The sequence below is a fragment of the Coturnix japonica genome, chromosome 1, assembly GCF_001577835.2.
Source record: "Coturnix japonica isolate 7356 chromosome 1, Coturnix japonica 2.1, whole genome shotgun sequence".
Taxonomy (NCBI): domain Eukaryota; kingdom Metazoa; phylum Chordata; class Aves; order Galliformes; family Phasianidae; genus Coturnix; species Coturnix japonica.
The window spans coordinates 55,367,292-55,394,100 of NC_029516.1; the positions used below are offsets into that span (position 1 = coordinate 55,367,292).

At 38.9% G+C, this 26,809-nt stretch overlaps 1 protein-coding gene and 1 long non-coding RNA gene across 3 annotated transcripts in view; both read left to right on the plus strand.

Moving 5' to 3' along the window:
• BRAF (B-Raf proto-oncogene, serine/threonine kinase) overlaps nt 1–26,809 on the plus strand; it is a 78,050-nt gene that overhangs the window by 20,790 nt on the left and 30,451 nt on the right. For both annotated transcript variants that reach the window (XM_032445664.1, XM_015866793.2), the window contains exons 3-7: nt 1,233–1,496; nt 15,767–15,870; nt 16,550–16,652; nt 17,666–17,814; nt 18,887–19,006. In XM_032445664.1, the coding sequence (XP_032301555.1) occupies nt 1,233–1,496; nt 15,767–15,870; nt 16,550–16,652; nt 17,666–17,814; nt 18,887–19,006 (740 nt within the window). The remainder of the gene's footprint in view (nt 1–1,232; nt 1,497–15,766; nt 15,871–16,549; nt 16,653–17,665; nt 17,815–18,886; nt 19,007–26,809) is intronic.
• On the plus strand, nt 19,751–25,768 carry LOC107315931. The gene is made up of 2 exons (XR_001556121.1): nt 19,751–20,031; nt 21,273–25,768. It is a non-coding gene; the product is annotated as an uncharacterized LOC107315931 (long non-coding RNA).

The following is a 26,809-nucleotide window of genomic DNA, read 5'->3' on the forward strand; positions in this document are numbered from 1 at the left end:
TATATGGTATGAAGTGAAAGTTTTGTGGAAACTCCACCAGATACAAAGAGCACAATAGCGCTATTTGATTGAGCAGATCTGCAGCTATGAAATGTTCTTTTTCAACATCATCACCACCTTTAGTGGCGTATTTTTTCCAGTAATGAGCAAAAGCTGCATGCAGCTCTTATAAAAATAATTCTACAGCAGTGGAGGTGACCCGCTGTCACTGCCAGTACTGAAACGCACTTTCACCACCTCACTGTGCTCATATCCCCTGTTTGGTCTCCAGAAATGATCAGCAAGTGTCAATGAATGTCAATGGGTGCCATTTTTTCTGCATGGAGGAATTCACTGACACACCTTTGCTTCATGGATGCTTCTATGTTAGATGCTGTTGTGTCAGTCCGTCCTTCGACTGCCATCTGTCACACAGCAACAATGTGTAATGGCATTTGGTGGGGAGGTTTAGCCTCTCCTGCCATCCCACCAACCTCTGGTACAAGGCCAAGGTCATGAACTAGGAGGGGTTACCTTTGGAGCGGCCCTGGTAATACTTCTGGATACAGATTGAAATGGCCTTGTTACAAAGAAAGCTGATGGAAGCCATCTTTAAATGACAATATATACTGCTACAGATCTGTATTCATGGCATATTTGTTTGAAACTTCATGGACAAGCAGTGCTGAACTTTTTTGAAGGAATGTGATTGGTATGGACTTGCATAACCTTTACTTGTGGAAAATCAAACTAATCTCATGTAGTTATGGGGGGAAAAAAAAGCAAGGATCACTGTTGTGTGTTTTTGTGCAACAGGGCAAGTTTGGTTGTTTTCTAATCGAAACAAATTTGTATACAGGCTTTTGCTTCTCTTAATTATTGTGTAAGATGTGTTACATCACAACAGAATGATACATATAGCTTTAGCGCATGCAACTGACAATGTTTGTTAAAGATTGCTGTTCGTTAAAGCAGTTCTAAATTGGACTGTATGGTGCAGGTGCTTTAAAACTATGATCTATGATTTCTTGTATCCGTTTATCTGTTTAGTGGATTAAGATTAATTCAGAAAGTTTAACGTGAGATGGAAGCCATTAGTTCTTTGCTTCCTGTCCTTGACCAGACAATTTTGTTCACATGTCTGGGAAATATGAATTAGTTCAGAATGTTTTTTGCTTTTCTTGTTCTCAGTTTATAATTCTATTTTTATCTGAGGTTACTACATCATTAAAGTAGTGATTCTTCCTTCACAGGCCTATGAAGAGTACACCAGCAAACTAGATGCTCTACAGCAGAGAGAGCAGCAGTTATTGGAATCCATGGGAAATGGAACTGATTTCTCTGTCTCCAGTTCAGCTTCAACGGACACAGTTGCATCATCTTCCTCCTCTAGCCTCTCTGTAGCACCTTCATCCCTTTCAGTTTATCAAAATCCTACTGATATGTCACGGAATAACCCTAAGTCTCCACAGAAGCCTATTGTTAGAGTCTTCCTGCCCAACAAGCAAAGGACTGTGGTAAGTCAATTTCTTTCAGCATCCTCAGAACCTCAGTATTTCCTGTGGTCTTCGTGCAAAAGTTAATGTAGGACCTCAAAGGCAGCCATATTTGTGCTCTGCAAAACTCAGTTATTTTGATGTGTTCGCTATTTTCTAGAGTGTTAATACAAAGATGTGTTCTGTACTGCAGTAATGGACAACACTTTCATGAGTTCTATAAGAGTTGAAGCAACTTGAGTATTTGCCTAAAAACATCTCTCTTAAATGAATAGTATTCTAACATTTTTCAACAGATAGGGGATGCCAGGAAGCTCTGCTTTTTGTAATATACAAAATTACTGATTAGTTTAAAAGGACAAATCTGGGGAAGTTAATGTTTTCCATATAGTCAAAGTTGCTAGCAGCTGTGAATGCTTGATAGCTAGGAGCAACCTCTTACAGTTAAGGAGGGCTGTGCAGAATGCTTGCTAGCTTTTGTTGTCTTTTCCCTCCCAGCTCGCTGTGATGAGTGCGTTGTGATGGGAGTCTATCAGGCGCTGTGTGGAGAACTGACATGGGGGTGAACACTGCTGCTGTTAATAGGAGCTCGCAAGCGTTACTGTGTTAGTGTTGCCTATTAACTGCTTGAAAACTGCTGTTTATCAGTTTTGGCAATGTTGCAGTGATTCCTGGGGTTGCAGGAAGAGTTGACTTTTTGCAGGCTATCTAACTGTGCTTTTATAGGCGTGATGGTTTTACAAGCATGATACCTACTGAACAGTCTCAGTATGTGCTTTTGAACAATACGCTGACCAGCAAACAATGGCTGTCAGCAGTTTCTAAGCGCTTTTTTGTAAGTCCTTCCACTTAAAAGGGAAGCTGCGGTCCCAGTGGAAGTGGAAATTGAGATGATTGCACAGCCAGTGTCTATGTGAAACCAGTTGTTTTCATAGCAGACAGAAATTGGCTATCACTGAACTGTGACTGCATGTGGAAATGCATTGCCAACAAAGAGGTGAAAACACAGATGACATTGGAAGGCATGTTCTTTCCCTCCCCTACTACTTTCCTTTCTTCTCTCCCATAAAGCAACAGAAATCAGACTTCCTTTTTTTGTTTTTTTTGTTTTTTGTTTGTTTGTTTTAATGACATCTTAATAATTCAGGATATTGCTAAAGTGTGAAAGTAGTTTTTGATTTTTTTTTAACCTAGAGAGAGGGGTTTTTGATGTAAACTACAACCACTTTGTAGCACAGTACAGATGTATAGTGTTAACTATTTTTTAACTAGATTTGGTTGTCTGCATGTGAGGATTGGCTAAGCACCTAGTGCTGCCTGTATTTGAAATTTGGAGAAAAGATAATGGACTTCGGAGAGACCGTGGTTTCTTCTCTGCGTGTTCTGCCCAGTCTGTCTGGCTGTTAAAGCCCCAAACCCTGTGATCAAGTTGTCCACAAGTATATCATTTCCTGCATTGTTCTGTGCATTTCTTGTTTCTGCACGTTCTCTTCTTCTCTAAGCTGTATAAAATGTTTCTACTCCTATTTTTTTCTCCTCACATGCAGTATTCTTCTCCTTCCCTCCTCCTCTTTTTTTAACTTCCTCCTCAATCCTTTTATTGGAGGAATATTTTAAGGCTTTTAGCAAGTCTGAACTATTTTGCTTTTAAAGCAATCATTTTGTATGAAGAAGAGTTTATAGTTACGCAATACACTGCAGCAAACTTGTAGGCATGTGTCATTTTTTCTGTTCTTTATAAATGTGTGTTTCACCAAGTTTGAGTTAGACTACAAATAGGATCACCGGAGAATATCGTTGGCCTTTCTTTTAGGTGTCCTGTTTGCACCAACAATTTCAGTCACTTTCTAAATATGTAAATCTGATTACAGTTGAGGAATAAGAGGTATCACGAAGCTCATACTGAAATTCAGTTACATGCGGTTATTTAGGTCAAACCAGTGCATCTCTAGGGTTTTAAGTAACAGATTAGCGTGGTATGCTCTGAAGTATGCGAGACTCTTCTTCCCCAGACTCCTCTCACTTTAATCCCAAAGTTTGAGGTTTCTGATGAACATAGTGATTCGACAGTATTGGTCATGCTCATTAGGAGCTTATGGACTTAATTGCTCTAGTTAAGTGATCACATTCAAGAACACCAGCTTGTCTCTGACAGTGTCTTAACTAGGAGTTAACTTTCTGCCTTGAAGATGTGCTGTCATTTGAGGGAACTGTGACCAAAACTTAGCAGTAATACTCAAGGGAAGAAGAGTTTTTCCAACACTGTATCTAAGTGCTTTTTCTGGTTATAGGAGGCAAATGAGGTTTAAGTTGGATATTTAATCAGGGAGAGGCTCTTATCTCCCGCTCTCTACTGGAGTCTAAGCACTATTTGCATTCCCAGAGTTGTTCCACCAGATGTGGGACACTGAGCATAGCTTCATGAAAATTTGTAGTCTCTTGTTGCAGAGCAAGCAAAACAACTTCCCCCCCACACACATACTCACCTGTACCAATAAAAGAGTAGGAGGCAGCCAAGTGATAGAGGGAAGGTACAAGTCTCCATAGTCTCATGTCTAGTGTGTGTCTGCAGCTGTGCTTATGTAAAGCAACAGACAGGTGCATGCAGATGCAAAGAGGAATGAGATGCGCTGGTGGATTCATTGGCTGGAAGCTCAGGTTGACAAAATTCAGTAGGTACTTGTAGGGCACTGTCAACAGAAGGAGGCTAGACCTGAGAAATGTAACCAGGCTCTGTCTCCAGGAGGGAGGTCGTCTTTGGTGGTGGAACAGACTTTAGACCAGATTGTTTCCTGCCAGGTGTCTGTGCTGCGGAAGTTTCGCCCTGCTTCAAGTGCTGTGTAGCAAGATGGAAGTCAGCTCCTGGTCTGTTTGGAACATCTCATTTTTGGTTGGAAAAAAAAGCGATTAGAAATATATGCGTGGGTCTGAATTGTTTTTTTGCAGTACCTGATGACCAGGGAGAGAGCTGGCTTCTTAATTCAGTTTTGCACTTTGCTTGGATCTACTTAAATTACTAAGTTGAAGGTGTATTTAGCAAACTTAGTGAATTCTCTGTTTTAGAACTGGAAATTGGTGCTTATAGGGACCCTGGGTGTTGACGTTATTGGTCTTGAAGTTGAACTTCATGTCTGTGAAATCTGAAACAGACTTATATTACTGAGCATGTTACGAATTTCTTGTGTGACGACTCTTAATGTAGTTGCTCTGTTTTCAATATTTATGGACCCTACTATCTCTAGTACCAATCACATTTGGAATTGTAGAACTGGGAACCCACTCCAGGAGTTGAGAGAGCTTGCCAGATACAAGGGAAGCTTTGTTTTCTAATTCCAAGGAACACAGTTATACTTCTTAAGCTGACTATATGAAAACTGGCTATAATTAAGTCAGTAACGGAGAGCCCAAACTTCTTATTTATCTTTGGTTATATTTTAAAACAACAACAGCCTTCTGTTATTTGTTTAGAGCTACGAGAAATGCAGGAAATGGTGGAGGGGAGCTGCTTACATTCCTGACTAGCAACTGCCTCAATACTGAAGATGTTTCTACGTTTGTGTTTATGAGTGGTATTGTTTGTGTGTAGGATCAAGCAAATACATCTGTTTTGCTCGGCTCCACCTAGAAATATAATGAGGAAACTGATGGAGTACAAGGAAACAAGACCATGATGACCAGCATAAGTAGTTTGTGTAGCTGATGTGAAGTTTCTTTGTATGTGTCACGGTAAAGCAGAGCATTTGACAGAACTGTTATCCTAATGTAGGAAGAGGCTTGAATTTGCTTCGTCGAAAACTTAACCAGTAAGTGGTGGAATCTACTGCTACTGATTAATTAGCAGTTGAAGTCAGCATCTTGATTTGGCTGACAGCACAGCAGAATTAGAATAGAACATTTATGAAAGCAAAAGCAAGTAGCTGGGTTGATTAGTTGGAGGGAGAGCAACGCACATGAAAATGTCAGAAATAAGACTGTTTTCCTGTGTAGTCAGCTTGGGAGGAGATGAACTTTCCCTCTCTGAACAACCTCTCAGAAAAGTCAACAGAATGTGATTCTCTAAAAAAAGGAAGGATTCATCCATCCCCTGTAATGCAGGGAGACAAATGTAAGTCCTTCAAAGAAATACATGTGCTTCCTCTGCTATCAGTGGCATGGTTCAACTTGCATCTTAAATATCTTTTGGAGAAGTGTTCTGCATAGGTGTGATCAGGATAAATTTCTGAGGGGCTTTTCTTGTTTGTTTCTTTGCTTGCTTATTAGGCCAGAGAGAAAAGATTTTGATGTAATAAAAACATAAGGTGGTAAAGAGCCTGTCTGACATCATCAGTTGCTTTGCAGAAAAAAAAATAATAATGGGACTTATCCAAACTTTGTATGGGAGAATTTAGGGAAAATGAATTTAAGCTTGTTTTGGGTTTTAAGCTGATAGGCTTGGGAAAAGGAAAAAAATCCCTATTCCCATTTGTTAGAGCTGTTGCATTACTTGCCTTTCTCTGTAAAGGCTGACAACCCATAGTTACAAACTGTTGAGGAATTTCACTGATGAGATTATGTGGCTACTGTATTCACAGTGCGTTCTGTAGGCATATGTTTGGCAAGTATGTTGAACCTCTGTCAAGGGCAGAAGGAGTTATTGAGGCAGAAAATTGGGATTGAGCTACAACGTACTTGTGCGCTTAATTTTGCTCATGTTGATGTTGGTCATTTCCTAGTAGTTCTTTCAGTCTAGCAAAATGTCCTTTTGGAATATCTTTATGGAATATGTAAGAGCTGTAAGAGCATCTATAATGCATCAGACCTAAGGTGTAGCCCTGTTTCTTCCATCAATGGTCACAAATATAAGTCTATTGGGAGAGTTCAAGAACAGAGCAGGCATGCGGAATATTCTCCTGGAGTGTTCTTTTGAGTATGAACTGTTTGTCACACAGTTGTTGTTAGTTGAAGTGTTTTCTGTTTGCTAAACCATAGTCCAGCCTCCACTAAACCTGTGCTGTAGGTGCTGGAAGTTTGTCTTGTGGCAAGGATTCCATTGGCATGCTCATACGTTGTGTGAGTAATCGAATTTAGTGTTGGACTTGGTTTCTGTGTGCAGGATCTCTACCTTTTGCACTTTGTACTGGAGGAGGTACAAAGCTGTTTAATACAAGACCTTGGTGCAACAACAAATGGCTAAAACTCATCATAGCTGCGGTGAGGATTAGTATTAGGGTTCTGTCATTGTTTGGATTTCTAGTAGGAAAGAAGGGAACATGGTTAGGGCAATCTGTAACTCTGGCGCTTTATGGAAAAGATTTAAGTTGCTTATAAATTAACACTCTTGACTTGATCTTGATTACTGAAGGAAATCTCTTCCAGCTAAATACCAGTAGTGTGAGAGGACAGTCTGAAAGCAGATGTGCAGTCCTGAACGGTGGTGTGCTGGAGTGTGGGAAGTCAGGAGAACTGGTGAGAAATAATGGGTAGCTGAAAGGTGTTGGGTGATGACGGCTCTTCCTTTTAATCTGTCTGTGGCCTTTTGCTGTCTGCGCACTGCTGGCTTCCAGAAGAAATGTTTGCCTCGTGTTGTCTGACCTCCTTGGTGGAATCGTTACAAGGATAGTTAAGAAGTCTCTGCTGCTGGGCTCTGAGTTTAGAGGTGGCCTTTTCTGCAGTATCTGCTCGTCTTCTGGGAGCACGAACAAGTTGAGTTGGGTTGTTTGGAATTTTGTTTCTGCCTGTAGTGGTCTGAGTAGAGACTGTGAAACTAAGGGAACTTCTTCTGTGTTGTAGAAGATTGTGTGGTCTCGCTTAGCAGCAATTAGAGATTATTAGTGTGAAAAGTCAGCATGAATTTGGTCCAGAAAAGGTCACTTCACTGTTGTCTTCATACGTATCATAAAAGGGTCACAAGTGTATACATATTTGAAAGTTCATGAGATTTGTACTTTTAAGTCCAGAAATTAAGCAGGATTGCAAATGCTGAAATGATGACAACTCTTAATTTGGGTTTCTCACTCTTGTCACGCCTTCATTAATTAGAACAGCTGCCTTTTAATTAGACAAGCAATCATATAGTCTTTTCTACAGTCTTGAAGACCAGGAGAATCAGATAATTTATGCAAACAATTTTGGTAAGGTAAAAATAATTTATCATGCAGTCACAACTGGATTGCTTTGAATGCAATGAGTACCAGATTAACAAATATAACATGTCTTCTGAGTTAATATTTGCACCTTACTTTCTGCAGGTAATGGTGTGTGTTTGTGCCTCAAGCTTACAGATGTGTAAGCACTGAATTTCTATAGGCATTCAAGCTGTCCTACCAGTTTCACCTGTCAAGTATAAGGATAATTCGTAGAGGGGATGTTTAGGCAGCTGAATAAACTAGTTTTTGGCTTTTAATTACACACCTGGTTTAACATGATTAGGTTCTTCTAATCAAAAACAATTACGAATTCCCACGTCTTATCGAATGCACTGAAAGCAGAGTTTATGCAGCCTATGCCGGTGAATGCTTTCTGAATGCATGTGAATGCTTTGGGATTTTATGCGTCATATGAACTAACTGGTAGAATGAATCACTGGCTTTCAACTAAAAATTACTGATAATATATTTTTTTTAAATACTTCCATCAGGGAGAGCGTTTGGCCTACCGCTCCTATTACTGAAAAGCAGAATCAAATGAGACGTTGTTACCTGTTTTTATTGAGAAGTAGTTAAGCCAAATGCAAATATGCAACCAAAAAGTTTATTATGAAACAGGACTTTACTACTGCTCGTAAGTAAATCTGTCCTTTGTATCTAAGGAAGCCAGAAGAATGTCTCTTTGAAGCTGGTGGGTGAAGCAAGGTGAGCAGAGGTACAACAGCAGATTGCACTGGCTTTAGTTACGATGAAGCTGCTTCTGCGTTGCCTGAGAGGAATGTTTTGGTGTGGTTTTTAATTTTTCTTCGTTTTTCCCTTCGCTTAAAGAAACTGTCTTTATCTCGACCCACGAGTTTTCTCACTTCTATTCTAGTTCTTTTCCGCCTTCTTACCTGGAATGAGCAAGCAGGCAGCTAGGTAGTGCTTGGCTGCCTGCCGGGGTTAACCTACCGTGCAAATCAAGCTGTGTTGGATAAACTCAAAGTTGTTGAATTCAAAGGGAATAATTTAATCCACTTCAATTTTATTGACACAGTCTTATATTGCAAAGGTAAAAATAAGGAAAACTTCTCATTATAAAATCGATGGCTTGTCATCGTCTGACTTGCCTCGTACATCAGTCATTGCTTTTTATAAGGGTATTCCTCAAGTATGGATTGTTTAGTGTGTGATGACAGCTGAGCAAAAGGCCAGTTATGGAATTAAGATTTCTTACTTTAAGAGATGGAAAGTCTGTCTGTATAAAGTAAATCAGCGTTACAAAAAATACTGTTTGGAGTGTTTCTTTCAGCCCATAACATAGCAAGCAGGCATTTGGTGAAACGGAATAAAAATCACAGGTCTGAAAATAACCAGAAATGTTTCAGTTTAGTTTCTGGTAAATCATACTTAGATGTGTTGCCTCGTGTGTCATTTAAGTAAACTAATGAACCAAAGCTTTAACAGTATATGGTAGTATATATGCTACTTTGATACAGACGTACTCCTTTTTGGGAACTGTTACAATCAATTTAGAGAAGGATGTGATTTCTAAGCTTTCCATGGTACGATATCTTTTCGTTATCTTTGATGTGTTTAGAGTTTGATTGTTCAAGACAGGATGTTATGACAAGTGGGCTCAGGGCCTGGCCTATGAGAAGGATTTAAATAATTGTTTTGTAACTTTAAACTTCTGATGCATGTAGGTTTTGGGATTGAGCAGGCTTTCTCATCACTTGAAGAGCAGAGACCACTGGGTCTTCAAATCTCATACAGTGCCTATGGATATTTTCCTAAATAAGAACTTCCTTTTATTAGTGGGTCACTCAGCCTTCACATCTTCTGGCACTGGCATTCAGCCTAACAAAGCTTTTAAGGTGGAGATCCAGATGTCTGCTATGATCTTCTTAGTGAGTGTTTTGAAGGGTAAATCCCAGACTGTGTTCAGAAAATGCTTGAAAACATTATAGTTGAAGGCAGCTTTTGAGAAGACACACTAGATCTGATTCAGTGTGATTTGGGCATGGAGTACTCTTGATCAAACATTTGTGTTGACATAAATCAGTTGTGTTCTATAAATGAGTACATTCTAATGGCATTAGAGGTGCAGGTGCTGGTTGCAGATGTCTACACAAGTTAAGCATTTGATGGAATGGCAACAGCTTTGTAAATGGGTAAATTCTGTTCAACTTCACTTGGAAGCAATGTGTAGCACAATGCAGTTGTCTCCCTTGTGTTTTATATGCGTAATACGTTTAAGATTAATATTCCTAATTGTTTTTTTTCCTCTGGAAGCAAGTCGGAGCATCATGCCCTGAGATCAACAGCAGCAGTGTTTGAAAGCCATGCTTTTTATTATACTGAGGATGTTCTGTTCAGCATCATCTTAAGTCCACTTTTGCTGCAGAAGGAAGTTAGTCTTATCTGGCTGATTTGGTTAATCATTTGTCCTTCATGTGTAAGGAAAGAAGCTGTGAAATTCAGGCTTGTTTTTTTGAGACCCTTACATGTACAAGGGGAAAACTATCGTTGTGTGACAGAACAACAGCTTAGTTCATTTCTCACCCATCACAATTGAATACTGTGAGCGTGTGGCTGACATGTGTAATCATAAAGATAGTAACAAGGAAAACAAAATGCGATCTTTGTAGGGGAGTTAAGTGCTCTGAAGTGATATTTCAAAATCACAAGTGAAATGTTGTGGTTACTGCACCTAGTGCTCCAGGTGTTGAGAATTTGGGTGAAACTCTGAGGTATCTTAATGCATTGCACTTGATCGGAGTGAACAGAAATACTGCACTAAGATGGGGAGAAAAATGAATAGGCAAACTAGTTTTGAGAGTTGTAATGCTGGCTGTTTGGAGCTGCACAGCCTGCCAACTGTCAGGGAATACCTTCATTTGGATTTTGAAGTGCTTGCTGGTCTCTGTTGTTATAAAATATTAGAAGCTGCACTGGAGTAAGGAAGCATTTTTAAGTTAGTGAGATTATGGCTTGAGTTTCTGTTCTGATGTTGGGTGAGTGATGTAAGAGTTATTTAAGGATTTCTTACCGAGTCAGGAATGACCTGATTTACAGAAAGAAACGCATTATGCATTCCTTAAATGCTTGTGGATGCAGTGTTAAATGCATATCAGCAATATTTTTAGGAATACTTACTGTCCACAGAAGTGGCTTACATGAGGACAATAAAGGAAATTAAGTGCTATTCACTTCTGTTCACTCTCTTTATGTGGTAAAATTGGCTTGAGGATTTTTGAAGGCACCAGAATCATTTTTGTTCATGTCTTTGGGACTTCATATTTGCAAAATTGTGCACGTTTTGATGTCCTCCTGAATCACTACTTGCTTAATTCAAGGTGCATGAGTAGATTACTGTCTCTGGTGTATAAGTAAGCTATGCAGTTAATACGTATTGCAGTCCATATTGGCAGCTTTGTTGCTATTCCTTCGCTTTGTATATAGCCCATGGTGTTCATTTTTGAAAAGCAGTTTGCCAAATCAGCTGTTGAGCTTTTTCTTAAAATAAATAAACCTGTTCTGACTTAAAAATACTAGAAGTTTGTATAACTTAAAGAAACCCTCAACAGTCAAAATTTAGACCCAGGTCCCCTAACTAGAACTAGTGTGATGTTGTAAGAGGTAGGTGATGTGAAACATCTGGGTTCTCTTAGTTACAAGATAAAGGAATAAAAAGACAATGAATGGACGTAGACAAAAAAGGATTTGACGTATTAAGCATTCTTTATTTGATGCAACAAAACACAAATATTGTCCAGTTCACTGGATTACAGAAATAAGGAAGTATCTATTGGAACAGATCAAAAGCTTTATCACAGGGAACAATTTTTATCACAAAAAATAAAATAAAATAAAAAATTAAAAAAGAAAGTGCCACTGTGATTTGGTCAAAGCAGTCTATGGGAAGCCCATCAAAATCCATTGAAAGAACTGGAAGCCCACTGGGCCCACTTGGCAGGCATGTGGATGGCTGCCGCTCCCAACCAACCACTCTGGGTTCCCTGTCTGTGCATTGCGTGAAGGAAAGAGTTCAGCTGGTTTCTTAAAATGGAGTCGTGTCACTTTCATGGTACAGGACTTTTCCCATTTGAGTGTGAGAAGAGACTGGGGGGAGGGTGTGGAAGGAAGGTTTCAATGTGCCTTCTTTGCACAGTGAGATTTCTGCTTCGCTGCAGTCTGTGGTGTGGACTGAAGGAGGGGGCTGGAGGGCTACATGCACAGATGGTGATGGACCACACTGTTCCAGTCTGGGAAAATGATTAATCAATACTAGAGAGATTTGTTCAAGTACCTAGTTCTTTAGCCTTCTGTTTCTTTGCTCATGAGCTCTGTGAGAGAATATTCTAAATGTTATGCTGACTCAGGATCCTGATGGTTTTAAGAGTAATTAAAACACTGTTTTCTAGCTAGATCTTCTTTGTAAATGGCAGTGAAGAGAACAAATGTTCTGGCTATGGTTCTGACTGCAAGATGCCTAAATATGGTTCAGAATTTAATAGAAGGAACTCGAGACAGTGATACTGAGGAACAGTGAAATGATAAGCAAGGGAGATAGTTAATGCATGCTTTTTTTCATCATCCTGTCACACTTGCTTAGCTGTGGGCAACTTTCATGCTACCTGAATTTTTATAGCATATCTTTCTGATCTTAATGATCTCTTAAAAGGAAGCCTGTAATGTCATAATCTTGTTTTCAGCTCAAATTAATAAAAAGCTGCCTGAGGTGGCATTATTTACACCATTGTAATTTATTGATAGAATTGGAGCTCTTCAAGTTCCTGGTGCAGCCTTTTGTTCCCCCAGGTGCTGTAGCACTGTAGCATGCTGTTCTTAATGTGGGATGGCTTTTGTTTCCTTTAGTGCTGGAGGAAGAGTATGGCTTCCAACGAGCAGAAGATTCTTTCTCTGTTTCTCTTCCTCCTGTTTTTAATGCTAGTTGCCCTTCTGCCGCTGGGCATTTTCTCCTTGCCCTTACCCAGGTCTGCATTTTACTACCCTGGTTTCTTCTTACACTTAATTCTTGGAGGTTCTCTTCCTAAGCTAGAGTTTTTCCCCCTCTCTGTGATTGTTTCTAACACTTCCTGTATACAGTCTTTTTTTTTTCTATTTTTTAATTTTTTTTTATTAATTTTTTTTTACCACTGTGCTCCTTGTCCAAACTGAGCTTTTTTTTCTTAACCACATCACAAAAGCTGCTGCTTCTGTATGTGCTCCCAGTGTTGTCCCAGATGTTTCAAACAGCTCTTCCCTACATAGAAGTTAATCTTATTTTTGTTTCCCTTCCTCTGCTTCATTAAGCCGTTCAGTCTGTCTTCCTTCCATCTTACTGGTTGTTTCCTACTAATCTACTGATACCAATCCCATCTCCCAATTTAGATGTGCTTTTCCTGACCAGTTTTTGAGTTGTCCTGCCTCCCTTCTTCTATTTTTTTGTCACGATCAGCTGCTTTCCTGCCTCTACACGTTCATAGAATCATAGGATGGCCTGGATTGAAAAGAACCATAATGATCATACAGTTTCAACCCCCTGCTATGTGCAGGGTCACCAGCCACCAGACCAGGCTGCCCAGAGCCACATCCAGCCTGGCCTTGAATGCCTGCAGGGATGGGGCATCCACAGCCTCCTTGGGCAACCTGTGCCATTGTGTCACCACCCTCTGAGTGAAAAACTTCCTTCTAGTATCTAACCTAAACCTCCCCTGTCTCAGTTTAAAACCATTCCCTTTGTCCAATCACTGTCCACCCTCATAAACATTCCCCTTTTTTTTTCTTAGTCAATCTGTCACCCTCTCTGTGTTTGTATTTCTTCTTTGACCTCTGTGGATATTCATGGTGAAATAAGCGTGGGTGCTGGAAAGATAAACTTGAGGCTTCTGTGGAACTTCTACCTCAATCCAGCAAGACCTGTATTTACAGGGAAAATACCCCTAAGCAGAAGAACACCTTAGCTGGGTGGAGTTGGTTCTTGGTTGGTCCTGTCATGGAAGGCTGGAGCATCCATCTGAAATCCTCCGAGATTTTTGTGAAAAATGCTTACTGTCTGTTTGTAAATATGGATGTTGGAAGCAGGGAGAAATATGTTACAAGCAGTTAGTTTCAGTGAGAATGGTTAAGTTGGTGGAGATGTCAGTTCCAGTCCTCTGTTGCTTAAAATGGATCGTTGACAATATTGACAGTAATAGGAGCTCCCAGGCTTCCTGTTATATCTGTGCTTAGTAACATCCACTGGTACTTTATGCTGGAGAAGCGACCCATTTCTGCAAGTGGTTGAAAGCCGCAATGTTAATTTATAGGATGGGAAGGAGTTGTTTATTTTATGTCTTAATACATGATTTTATTAATGGTCTGCATAAAGAAAAGTCAGTTCAAGATAATGAAGCAGTGTGTTATAGGATGGTTTTTCCAATGAGTTGGTAGAAATTCTGATTTAGATATTTACATGTTGATCATATGGAAGGCCCAAATACCATGTAAGAATGGCTGTCTTACTAATGGGAGGAGGAATGTGAAGCAAAATATTCCTTTAAGTTGTCTGTTCTGAGAAAGCGTTTGTTTGAGTTCTAAGAATGCAATATATAGCGTAACCTCAAATGGTATTCACAGAGCTACTTGAAATAGGCTGCTGCTTTTCGCTGTCATCCTTAAGTAGGACATATGGTACCTAAGTACTCGTGGAAATTTAAGTGCAAGGAGCAAAAACTCGGCTCTGATCCAAAGCCAGCTGAAGCTGATTAAGAGCCTTCTTTTGGCTACCAGGGCTCTGGCTTAGGCTTCTCTAAGCTATAATTGAGTCTCAGGTGTTCAGACAGACTTTTTTGGTTTGTCAGAGCTGTGGGCTTTTCTGCGCTTCAGGTATGTCATGCTGTGCATGAGTCTAGGAAAGGCTGTTGGATGTATATGAACTGAAGCGATCCTGTAAGTGATTCTTACCACTAAGAATAGAGACAAGAAAAAGCATCTTTACTTTGCATAGTTTCCAGTTCTTTGTTTGGCTAGCTCTAGTGCACGTCTCCATCCATCCACTGTTTTCAAATAGTGAAACAGAAAGGAGGAATACTTTTCTTCAAATAGAATCATAGAATCACCAAGGTTGGGAAAGACCTCCAAGATCATCCAGTCCAACCATCCACTTATCACCAATATTCCCCACTAAATCGTGTCCCTCAGTACAACATCTAAGCGTTTCTTGAACGCCTCCAGCTATGCAGACTCCACCACTTTCCTGGGCAGCCCATTCCGGCACCTGACTGTTCTTCTGGAGAAAAGGTTTTTCCCGATGTCCAACCCGAACCTCCCCTTTATTCTCATCCTATCACCATTTACACAGAGGAAGAGGCTGACCCCCACCTCACCACAACCTCCCTTCAGATTGCTGTAGACAGCGATAAGGTTTCCCCTGAGCCTCCTCTTCTCCAGACTAAATAATCCCAGTTCCCTCAGCAGCTCCCCCATCAGACCTGTGCTCTGGACCCCTCACAGCTCTGTTGCCTTTCTCTGGACTCGCACCAGGGCTTCAATGTCTGTCCTGTAGCGAAGCGCCCAAAACTGAATGCAGCACTTGAGGTGCGGCCTCACCAGAGCTGAGTACAGAGGATCACTTCCTTGTTCCTGGTGGGAATAATGAAGGGAGAAAAATGGGAAATATCTGTAGAGTTGCAAATACAGAGGTGTTGGTCTGTCTGTCTCAGGTGATAGTGTTATTGATTTGCATGCTTATCTTCTATTTCAGAAATAAAATGTTCATAATGTTTCTTTGGAGGGCAGTCCAAGCTGTTAGTTCTTTAACTCCCTTTTGGCATGTTGCCCTACTTAATCTTGCAGCTTGGCCTGAATTTTTTCATACATATACGTAGTTATTAGCTGTGTGCTGTATCTACTTTCTTCAAGGTAAAGAGAGTTGGAAGGTTACCTTTTAGAGGTGGGTCAAGATTTCATCCAAAGCTATAGTAGAAATACAGAGCTTGTTTTCACTTCTACCTGAGCTGAGACTGTTTATATATTAGTCACCAGTAAAGCAGTATGAAGAAGGTTGGGAAACTCTTACCTAATGTTCTTTAAAATATAATGGAAGTAGGTTCTAGCACTAAAGCATCAAAATGTTTGCATCAGTTTAAGAAGAAAAGTTGGAATTTGTTCTAATTCCTTTCTTATTTATTTGGCACGTAGGTTCCGGCAAGATGTGGGGTGACAGTCCGAGACAGCCTCAAGAAAGCTCTGATGATGAGAGGTCTTATTCCAGAATGCTGCGCTGTTTACAGAATACAGGATGGGTATGGTTTGTGTGTGGTGGTTTTTGCTCTTACGATTTCTTACTGGAGTTATCCAGCATGGCCGCTTCTATCCTACTTCATTGAAGCTGTTTTCAAAGCTGAGAATTATATTATACTTTGCACTAAAATAATTTGTACCTTATGAACATGTCTGAAAGAATGACAGACTTCTATAAAATGATTTAATCCCCTCAAGAATAGCTAAAATGCAGTGTAATATGTCCTAATAGACTGGCAAAACTCAAATTCAGGCTAGCTGAACAAGTATAAAATAAGTTCTGTAAAGTTTTTTGTTTTGTTTGACCTGGTTATATGTAATCTTAGCTGAATGTTGAGTTTCCATGAAAAAATACATGTTGAGTTTCCTACCCTAAAAAGTTAGTAGATTGTTTTATTTCGCAAAATTAGCAATCTCTTTGGGGACAGGTAGTTTCACACACAATTCCTTGTGACATACACCTTTCTGATCAAATGAAGCAAGTCAGCCACTACTGAATGTAGCTGGAAAAAGAAGTGAATTTCTTTTATGATCTTTGTCCGGGGAAGATATACTTGGTGTGTGATGAACTTAGTGTCTTGTCTTTAAAGTTTCCTGCAGGTTAGAGAATGGGTAATAAACTTCCAAAGACCTGCAGGGGGTTGTGTGCTCATGCTAACAACAGCCTTCTTTATCCTTCAGAGAGAAGAAGCCAATTGGCTGGGACACTGACATTTCCTGGCTAACCGGAGAGGAGTTACATGTGGAGGTCTTGGAGAATGTGCCACTCACAACACACAATTTTGTATGTACCTTTTTTTAATGAAATGTTGAGTTGAATTAAGCCAACTTTGTACTTCCAAATTCAAATGAATTACCTTGGGTACTGTTTTGTATCTTTGGGAAGTGGTGGGATTGCAGAAGTTTTTAATCACAGTAGCTTGGGTTAAGCAGTTATAATTGTAATTGAAATAAATGCTGATGAAGGGTACTTGATATCCCTTAAAACTTTCAAATTTGGATGGAATATACCCTCTAAAATGTACAAATGTAGTGATTTTAAATCAGCACTGCATTGCAGAGCTGTAATAATTATCTACTATTTTCGTATTGCTGTATCTATAAAATGTATTCTGGGCCTCCGTGCTGACTCTGCAGCAGCAATTAACTAATGAACTAACTATTCCCAGAGCAGTGCTGACATCACCAGTGATGCTAGTGCACAAATATGTTTTGACCTGATAAGGCACCAAGTAAATGGAAGGTGCTAAACAGAATCCATCTACACCATTCCAGCTCCATACAAAATATTGAAAACAGTGTTTCTCACACTGAGAAGACCGACCTTTTATTTAAATAAATAAATGAATAATCAAAACTCTATTTGTGCGAGCGCCTTAAGCTGTTTTACTTAAGCTAATTTGGCATTGGCTAGCTAAGGTTTAGAACATGTAACATCTCTGAATATCCTTCTAAAATCTTGGTTATTTGGCGTAGTAATACGACTCGAGGGTAATCTTTCAGCAGTTTTCGTTTTTACAGGTTGTTTCTGATTAAATTCTGAATGTTTGTCTCTAGCGTGATAATACACCGTTTTTCTTCAGATTTGTTGCTGTTTTTGTTGGGACTACTAATGTATTAATTTCAAGAACAGTTTAAATGCAATGAAGATAATTTCAAAGACAGCTTTTTTGTTTTAATATATAAAATGTTAGTTTCACTATCAAAAAAAGAGGTCTGTATTTGGGGGAGGTAGAAGAAATATCATTCTGTAGGCTTAGTATAGGCTTTTATCTAATTATTATTTTTACAACATAGGTACGAAAAACATTCTTCACGTTAGCGTTCTGCGACTTCTGTCGAAAGCTGCTTTTCCAGGGATTCCGATGCCAGACATGTGGCTACAAATTTCACCAGCGCTGTAGCACAGAAGTGCCACTGATGTGTGTTAACTACGACCAACTCGAGTAAGTAATCGTATTTTGTTTTCAAGCTGAGCCGACTATTAAGCTAATAGCTCTCAGTTATTCCTTATGTTAAATCTGTAATTCAGGAAGTCAGAGGAGGTGCCTGGAAAAATATAGGAGCTCGACTGTCTTTTGGAGACTGCTTAATTCATATTCTGTCTGTGCTGGTTCAGACAACCAGTTCATATATTTATTTATTTATTTATTGCTGGTCTATGAAATGCTTTCTTTGAAGAATGAATAGAGTGGCTGAGCACTTGACCATTTGAGACAGACTTCTCATTGTTCACAGATGTAATTCTTAATCAAAACTGGTTCTTTATTATGTGGTGGCTAGGGCCTTGTTTAAATGTTTAGATGAGGATTTATTTTCTTCAACCTGAAAAAAATTGGTGAGAGATGTGAATTTAACTTGATCTCATTGCAATCAAATATAAATCTATGCAAGTTTGCCTAAGTATAAGCATAAAAGAACATGCCCCAAGTGTTCATGTGTTCTTGAATTGAATTATTGATTTGTATAAGCCTTTGACAAAGTGTGAGCAGAGGCTAATAAGTCTTTAAATTAAAAGAAACACATAAAATGCTAGTTTTTCCTTCAAATGTGTATTTAATTCTTTGCTTATGTTGATATTTACAGCTCTTTCCTGGGGCACCTCTAGAAGGTGTGATCAAGGCTTATGGATAACATAGTTTACTCGTACTTAACATTTGGTGGCTTGTTTTTTTGGCATTTGATTTTGGCAACGCATCGATCAAACAGTCAAACTAGGTCCTCTACTCAGTGTATAAGTTGTGTATTCTCAAGGAACCAGAGGTTTAGAATTTCAACTAAGAGATTAAAAAATTACTTTCTGAAAATATACCTTTAAGGTGTGATCTTTTGATCCTTTCTCAAGTAAATAATTCTATTTTTTAATAACTGTCAGGCTAAGGTGTAAGCATAGGCTTCATTTTTAACAATTAGGAATTAGGTGCTGGATTTTAAATTTTTTCCCTGTCTCTTGAGTGTTGTGGAATCTTCTGGGTTTTGCACAAGTTCGGTTGTTTTTGTTTTGTTTTTGCCTCACAGTTTGCTGTTTGTCTCCAAGTTCTTTGAACATCACCCCATATCGCAGGAGGAGACCACCTTAGGAGAGACCACCCCAGCATCAGGATCGTACCCCTCAGTGCCCCCATCAGATTCTGTTGGGTATGACCTTATTCCTGTTCTTTAATACCACACCATTTCAGTATTGTATGCTTAGAATCTTTCAAAATACTGCTCTGCAACCATATCTGCATTTTTATTTTTTTTTTTGTAAGCTTGCTTGTCATACAAATACATCAACTTGTGCTTAACTTCAAAGAAGTGAAAGTTTTCGTTCACTTGAATGACATATATTAATATTCAAACTGAAATTAAGCGTGTGCTTAAGTGTTTGTAGAACTGGGGCCCTACCTGATAAAGAGAATTCTTCTCTATGGTAGCAGAGACCTGGTCTAAACGGGAAAGATTTCATTCTTCAAATCAGTGCAAACTAAAACGCTGTCTTTACAAATTTGTTTAGTTTGTGCAATGAAGTTATAATTTATTTGCCTTGGAGTGACAAACCTCTGTTTCAGAATAAGCCGCAGCACTACAAGATTGATATGCATAGATGCCAAGTCAAGGTGCTTTTTTACACACACATTGCTTTAACATTGTCCAGACCAGATGTCCTCCTATTTAGATGTTGGGATGCACCAAGAGTATCTGTTTGCAAATCCAGATTTTGTATAATTAGACTTCTCAAATTTATTACAGTCTCCATCCCCTGTATTTCCAACAAAGATTCTGGCACTTTTCTCTGTGAAAACGTAATCGATCGTGTTTAGATTGTGATCCTAGTAGTTAAGAGATCATTGACAGCCAGCATTAGAGAATGGAACAGATCTTCAGGAGAGATCAATTCATGATGAGAATTTATTGAAGCACCAAAGACAAAAAGCCTTCAGGAAAATGCTCCTAGGACATGTGGTACTCTGTGGAGATGAACTGAATTTGGCAGAGAAGCTGTCTTGGAATACTGAGCATTGTGCCTGACTAAAGCAGAAACACAGTTGGAAGCTGTGCAAGCACTTGAGGACTCTGATTGGAAGAAAAATTACCCAAACAGCTGAGACTATTTTATGAAAGCTCAAAGATGATACCTCCCAGGAAATAGATTGACAGCGCTGCAGAAGGAACTTCATTTGGTAAGTAGACAGAAAGACAATATTCTTTTCTGTATTAAGTTGTGAAGTTTCAGAAAAATGTTGGAATTGCCTCTTCTCTATAGTGAATGCTGTCCTTATATACTGTAGGGTAGTACAGCAGATTGTGGGCAAGCCTGCTGAGACAGTCTTGTAAGCTAAGCGTGCTTTGGCACTGTCATGATACATCTGAAATTAAAACCAAGCCAGAATTATTAATCTGTGATGAAGCTTGGTTGCACCAAATGTGTTAAACACATGTGAAGACCAAAGGAGCTGTGCAGTACCAGTCTTAGTACTGTTATATATGTTAAATTTTCCTGCTTTACAGTTTCCTCTGCCCTTATAATTTCTTACTGGTTCCTGGGGACACAACAGGATGAATTACTTGAATTTATACATGCAGTTTTAGTTTTGTGAAATGCAAACTCAACGGAAAAACTGAAACAAATGATGGTTAATACCTTCAGGTTTTGAAATGATTTTAGTTTTCTATTTGTGAAACTTCTATTCTAACTTCTATTTGTGAAGTTAAATATACTTGCTGATTTAGATTATAAAGGGTTTTTGTTGTGTTTGCTTTAAGGTATTTTGTTGTGTTCTTTAAGACTCCTGTATCTGTAAATAGTTGTGGTTGCAAGAGCTGTTAATGGTTTCTAGCTCCACACATTTTTGGTTTTTTTTTTCCTCTGCTGTACAATTTGTTAAAACATAAAAAGGCCTGCGGCATGCCTTCAGGTTCTTTTGAAAATGGTTGATGATTATGAGTTGTTTAAAAAGTAGTGTGCATGTCACAAAGACATGCGTTTTTCCCCAGTCATTTGCGTTGGTACTGTTTTCTTTCCAGAAGCAACTCAGACACTACTGTATGAGCATATAGACTCTGTGTATTTCTCCAGTTATCTTTTTTTTCTCCCCCTTCTTTAATAATACTTCTCTGCTTTTTTTTTTTTTGAGGATGTAATTATGGAAATACTAATTTCAGTTATTATTTTTTAAGAGTAAATAACAAATACTGGCCTTCTCTACAAAATCATAGACATGATTTTTGTTAAAGAGTACAACATGGGGCAGCAGCCTAACTGAAATCAGCGTCTGACATTTGAGGTTGTCTTTACTGGGGAGAGAGTAAAATAATGAAATTATTTAGAGTTGTGCAGTGGGACTGAAAATATGAAAATTAGTGCTTTATTAACACTGTTATGAGTTTAATAACTGCTGCTTCAATTTCTCTGTTCTTGTAGCATTTTGCATGGCGCAGCCCACAGAAGAAGGGATGTTACTAATTCTTTGGTAAACCTGAGGAAAGAGGAGGCAGACATCCTTCATCTTTAGCCTTGTGAAGGGATTTCAGCAGCAGGAAGGTGTCCAAAGAAAGGAAGAGTTCGTGTTGCAAGGCAAACTCAAGAGCAGAGCATGTTTGACCTGCTGAGAAGTGGACAAGGGATCAAATGGAGAAGTTGTGAAGAGAAAGGGACATACAGGAAAAAGACGTTGGACATGGTGCAAAAGCTGATAAATGTTCTGGAGAACTTTGTTGCACTTCACTCACATGTAACATCCTAAATCAATCCAGTCCTGTAGCCTTCTGTTCCTCCAAATGTAAGGAATAGGTAGATGTTCCACCCCAAGATAAGGGAGCACATACAGTCTTGCTTGCACATTTCTGAACCCTTTACAAAAACGTGTCCAGCCTCCACATCAGGTCTTCTGTTCCATTTTTGTTCTTTCAGTTTGCACTGTTGTGTTGTGCCCAAGCAGACGTTTTAGTCATAATCTGGACTTAACTGGAAAGAACTATTAAAGTGTAGGTGTCCCTGGTGATAGCCATTTGTAATAAAATTGAAGTACATAAACTATATAGTAAATTGTATTCATTTTATTCATTCCACTTTCATAAAGTTTCTTCTGCATCTATGCTCGTAAAACATGAGCACTGAATTTCTCTGAATCCAGATCGTTGGATCTTAGATATAAATGAAAAAGAGAGAGATTAGCTGTTCAAAATATTCCAAAAAATATTCCAAAGTTGTCTTTTTCTACTTCCATCTATTCTCTCAGATGTTGTGAAGTTGGACAAAACTCAGCAAACCCATGAGGCAGATATTATAGCAGGGTAAGTAACTTGTCGAATAAGGGGGTGGTGAGCTGTATGATCAGACCTGAGTAGCACGAAGGCAAGCTGGACTTGATAAAAGCTGGAAGTTTCTGCTTTGCTTGAGGTAGGATGCTGCTGGTGAGCAGTTGGCTTAGTCTTTGCTCATGACAAACAACACTTCATCATTAATGTTCTACATTTGAAGAAGGAAGAGAGGACTGTCTGGTGCACTGTTCTTGGAGGCTTGCCAGCTCCTGCCTTAAAGCAGACTCTAACCTATGATTAAACACCTCTGCTTTCCTTTCTGTCTTCCAAATGTTCACTGATCATTCTGCCTCAGCTGAAGATATTTAAATGTCTAGAAAAGCTTCTGAAAAGCCAACAAAACAAAGACACGTTCTTACAAGATTGCACTTTAGTATTACCACGCCATTTTGATCTGCTTTACTGTGTAAAAAAAAAATGGTTTTTGCCACCAGACCTTTTCTAAGCCACTCCATATAACTGTCAGCAAACTTCCTATGATGTCAAATGTTGTATGCTGCCTTGATGAGCAGGGAAGGCTTGGTATTAGGATCCTTAAACAGTTCATCTTTGTTCTGTGCAGCAAGTGGGGGAAACCTGTTGATCCTCAAAACTTCATTCACAAGAGCATGGAAGTGACCTGAGACCTGGCTTGGAGGACTAGTGACAGCTCTGTGGGTCCTCTCTCTCAATAGCCTCTTGTAGATGCAGCTGTCAGAAGTTTTACAAAAACATGGTGAAGCTCTGGTCTGGACTCAAAGACAAGTATGAATGCATACCATTGTGATAATTATATTTTACACCTACAAAGTGACATGCTTGAGGACAAGTTATGATATTAAGAAGTGCACTAGTCCATCTGAAGCTTTGCCCGTTGAAGATCTGTCCCATGACTGTTGCTAGTGTAGCTGAAATATTGTTTTATTCCAGATTGTTACTTCCGTAGGAACTGTTTAAAAATGGAAGTGCACAGTGTTCCTCATTAACAGTCGTAACAAAAGACAAAGCCTGTACTGTGATGTAAAAACAGTGGTAGTCCCACATGCACTTTGACTCATAATAGTTTCTGGTAAGGATGCAGTCTCCTGGGTGAACTGTCCTTTTCTAGTAGCAGTGCTGTCGTTCCACAAGGGAAGTGGCATATACACTACGACTGAAACTGTGTTAATATGAATTTTCAATTAGGATCTTTGTCTAACTACAGCAAAACAAAACTTCAAACCAGAATCTCTTTTTGAGAAAAAATCTTTCCTGATTAGACCAGCTCTTGAGTACATGGAAAGCGAGTGAAAGAAAATCGAGGGTTATTTGTATTAAATCTTTCATATTCTTGAAGAGCACTAGTTTGTAAGTTCTAAGATATAATAGAGATGCTGTGTTTAATACTATGTGAGTTTGTTATACGTAACTTTTCAGTTACACTTGTTTTTACCAGGGGACCCAGTTTTGTAGGACAGTGAATCTGTGGCCATATTGACATTTGCTATCATTGATAAAGGGTAAAAAGCTGCACCTATCTGTAATTAGCAGCCCCAGTCAGGTAATTTAGGCTTACTTTCATCTACTGACAAAACCTCTTTGTTCCCTCTTGATAAAAAGGAAGGGAACAATGTGCTTATCCCAAATCCACGTTCTAAGGAAAAGGTACATTCTGTCATACTGCCAAGAAAGGTTATAATTTATTTTTTAAAAAATCTCTATTTGACAGCTCTATTAGCTTGTTGCCTGGGAAGCTGAGAGTCATTTGTTACAGGAATGCCCACACTTAAGTGGCTGGAAGAAAGTATGGTACAACCTTTTTAATAAGTCCAAATATTGACCTTCTTATTTGTAGGTCTCTTTTAGCAAGGGAGTTGGCTGCCAACTGCTTCAGAGCCTTCAGGAGCAACAGAAACTCAGATCCTCGTATTTAAACTTCTCTGCTTCTCTAAGCCAGTGGCCTGCTTCCAGTGAACAGTGCTTTGCAGAGCTGTGCTCTAGTTGCTTTTCTTGTTGTTTTCTTTCCTTGGTTTGTTTGCTGGCACTTAATCCTTCAGCACAGCCTGCAGGTCTAGCGTCATAACTTGTCTAGAGCACCCCCTTAGAAATTAAAATAGCCATTCTTTTTTGCTTTGTCCCTTCCGTTCTCGTGCAACAATTAAGTTAGCCTATGTAAGTATGGGCTTATGACATCTACATAATCAGGATCCCTGTATGCCTTGCGATGATACCTCTCCTGTAATATAGAGGCAGATACTGTCTTTGCTGCACACAGGAGGAGGCTGCTGATAATCACTCCCAAGCTTGTGGTCTCAGTACGCCACCCTTGCTAGCAAACTTTTTCTGTCTTCCTCTTCACTAGTTACTTTTTTAAAGCAAAGTCTACATTTAGCAAAAAATATTCTGCATTTTGGTGTTCCCAAAAACACCCAATAATCCTAGTTGTATAGGTAGTGTACATGACTATGTCTTGATTCAGTTGTGCCTATCTTCCCAGTAAAGCTAAAGAAAAGAGCTCTTTATCAGACCATAGTTTTTTTTCGTAAAGATCTGGCCTGCCTCCAGAATTCCATAAGTAGAATAAGATATTCTCTTTGTTTTTAAAATATGATATGATGTGGCGTGCTATCTGTGTTAGCAGCGTGGTACGCTTGATGACCTGTGTCCAGAAACACAGGCATATTTGTGGATTCTTTTAGCAGATAACCATTTATGACTCAGAGGAAGATTTAATTGAAACCACATTTCTGAAATTGTTGGTTTTTTTTTTTTCCTCCCTTGGCTAAGTCACAATCACAGCAATTCTAATTATTGCTGTGCTAGTTGCGCAGCAGAGTTTAAACTCTCTCTCATAGTCAACCTTAATACAATGATCTGGTGTTTGTTGTTGCACGTTTTCCTTGGTTTCACTATTTCAAACTCCTTAGGAGGTTTGGCAGGAGATAGCTGTCCTGACAATGGCAGTTCTGGGCTGGCTGAGATGATTTTTATACTTTTCTGGAATCTTTATATGTTACTTGCCTTGACATGAAAATGTGGTACCTTGGGTTATCAGCCACATCCTGTGCATGCATGCATCTGCAGTGTCCTATCTCCTGATGTGAGTTCTGGTTGCATCATTTCCTTAAAAAAATGATTGGGAATCCCAAAAACTTCCTCATCTACAACAGAAAAGTTTTACTCTGCTGACTTCTGAGCATCATTCAGAAATGCTGGGCTGTTGAAAACACTTCCTCAGAAATCTGTCTCTTGGCAGTTTCAGTTGCTTTCCATCATCTTTACAACAATTATATTGTTATGTATTGTTAGGTAATAACTTTCTAATTTTTATATAGGCTTTTTTAGAGCAAGACTGTATACCTTACCAGTTCCTCCCTCTATTTCATTCCACAAACATAATTATGTATTTTATTGTAAGGTTTACTACACTGTTACCTGAATTCATTGGCAAGTGGTGTCTTTGATTAGTAGTGATCTTGAGAGTGAGACTGTTCTTGATAATGAGACTGTAGGCTGGGAAGGAAATATGGCAGGTACCAAGTTCTGAGATTGATGCCAAACTATGTAAGATGGCAGATAGATAATAGACGCCTATAAAGCATATCTGTTTGGAATAAACATTAGGGATGTTGTTTAAAACGTTGGTTGCCCCTGAAAATCTTTGGAGAAGTCAGGGACCATTTACATACAGAAGACAGCACCATGGCCTCTTGTTGCAGCAGGCTGCTCTATGGTTTATTTCTGAAGCTTCTCCCTATGGGCATTGCCTTTGTGGGCATGGTAACCCATGAGTAGTTTTTAATAGCTGAGGAACTACTCTGTTTCTCTGTTAGGAGTTGCATTTTGTATAAATTCTAAAACCTCGTTATCAACTGTGAAATATATTTTAAGTATGGTTTTTTTCTGAAGAAGGTGACAGATTTCTTGTTCAACTTGTATCCATTAAATTGAATGATGGAACTTAAAAGTGGTCAACCTTGATTTGAGTAAGAGATAAATGCCTACTTATTCTACTTTACCTAAGTAGCAAGGTAACCAAATAAGTGATATTTTGCCTTCTTATGAACAACAACAACAACAACAAAGAGAGTGTGTGGATGTTTTGTTTATTAATGTATTGGTTAATTATACTAAATAGACTCGAATCTACATTCATGACTGATAGCGGTTGCGTTACTTCAGAGAACTTGTCTGTATAGTCTGAACACTGATCTTTGAAGTGAAATCTCTTCTGTTGCCTAACTGTAGTACTGTAAATAATGTTGGGGATGTTTCAATATTCAAACTTATTTCCTAAAACCTGAGGTGAACAGGTGATATATTTATTTTTAATATCAATGATTCTTAATACATTGGCCATAATATCATTTATTTATTAATCAGCTTTTTAATCAGCTTTCTTCATTGCACAGTAATCCCATCCATATGGTTTTTATGACATAATTTGATTTCAATATTGGCATGAGATGTTAAATGTTTTTCTTTCTGAAGGAGATGCCATCATAAAGATTGTTTTGCATTAACTTTGAAGTGAAGAAGCTAGAGAGTTTCAGTATCTGCAGTGCATGTTGAGCTATATTAATTGTTTCAGGTCAGGATTTAATGTTACTAGTTAGATATGGGGTGTTAGGATTTGTTTTGTTTTTTAAACTTGGAACACTTTGCAGCTATGTAATTAGA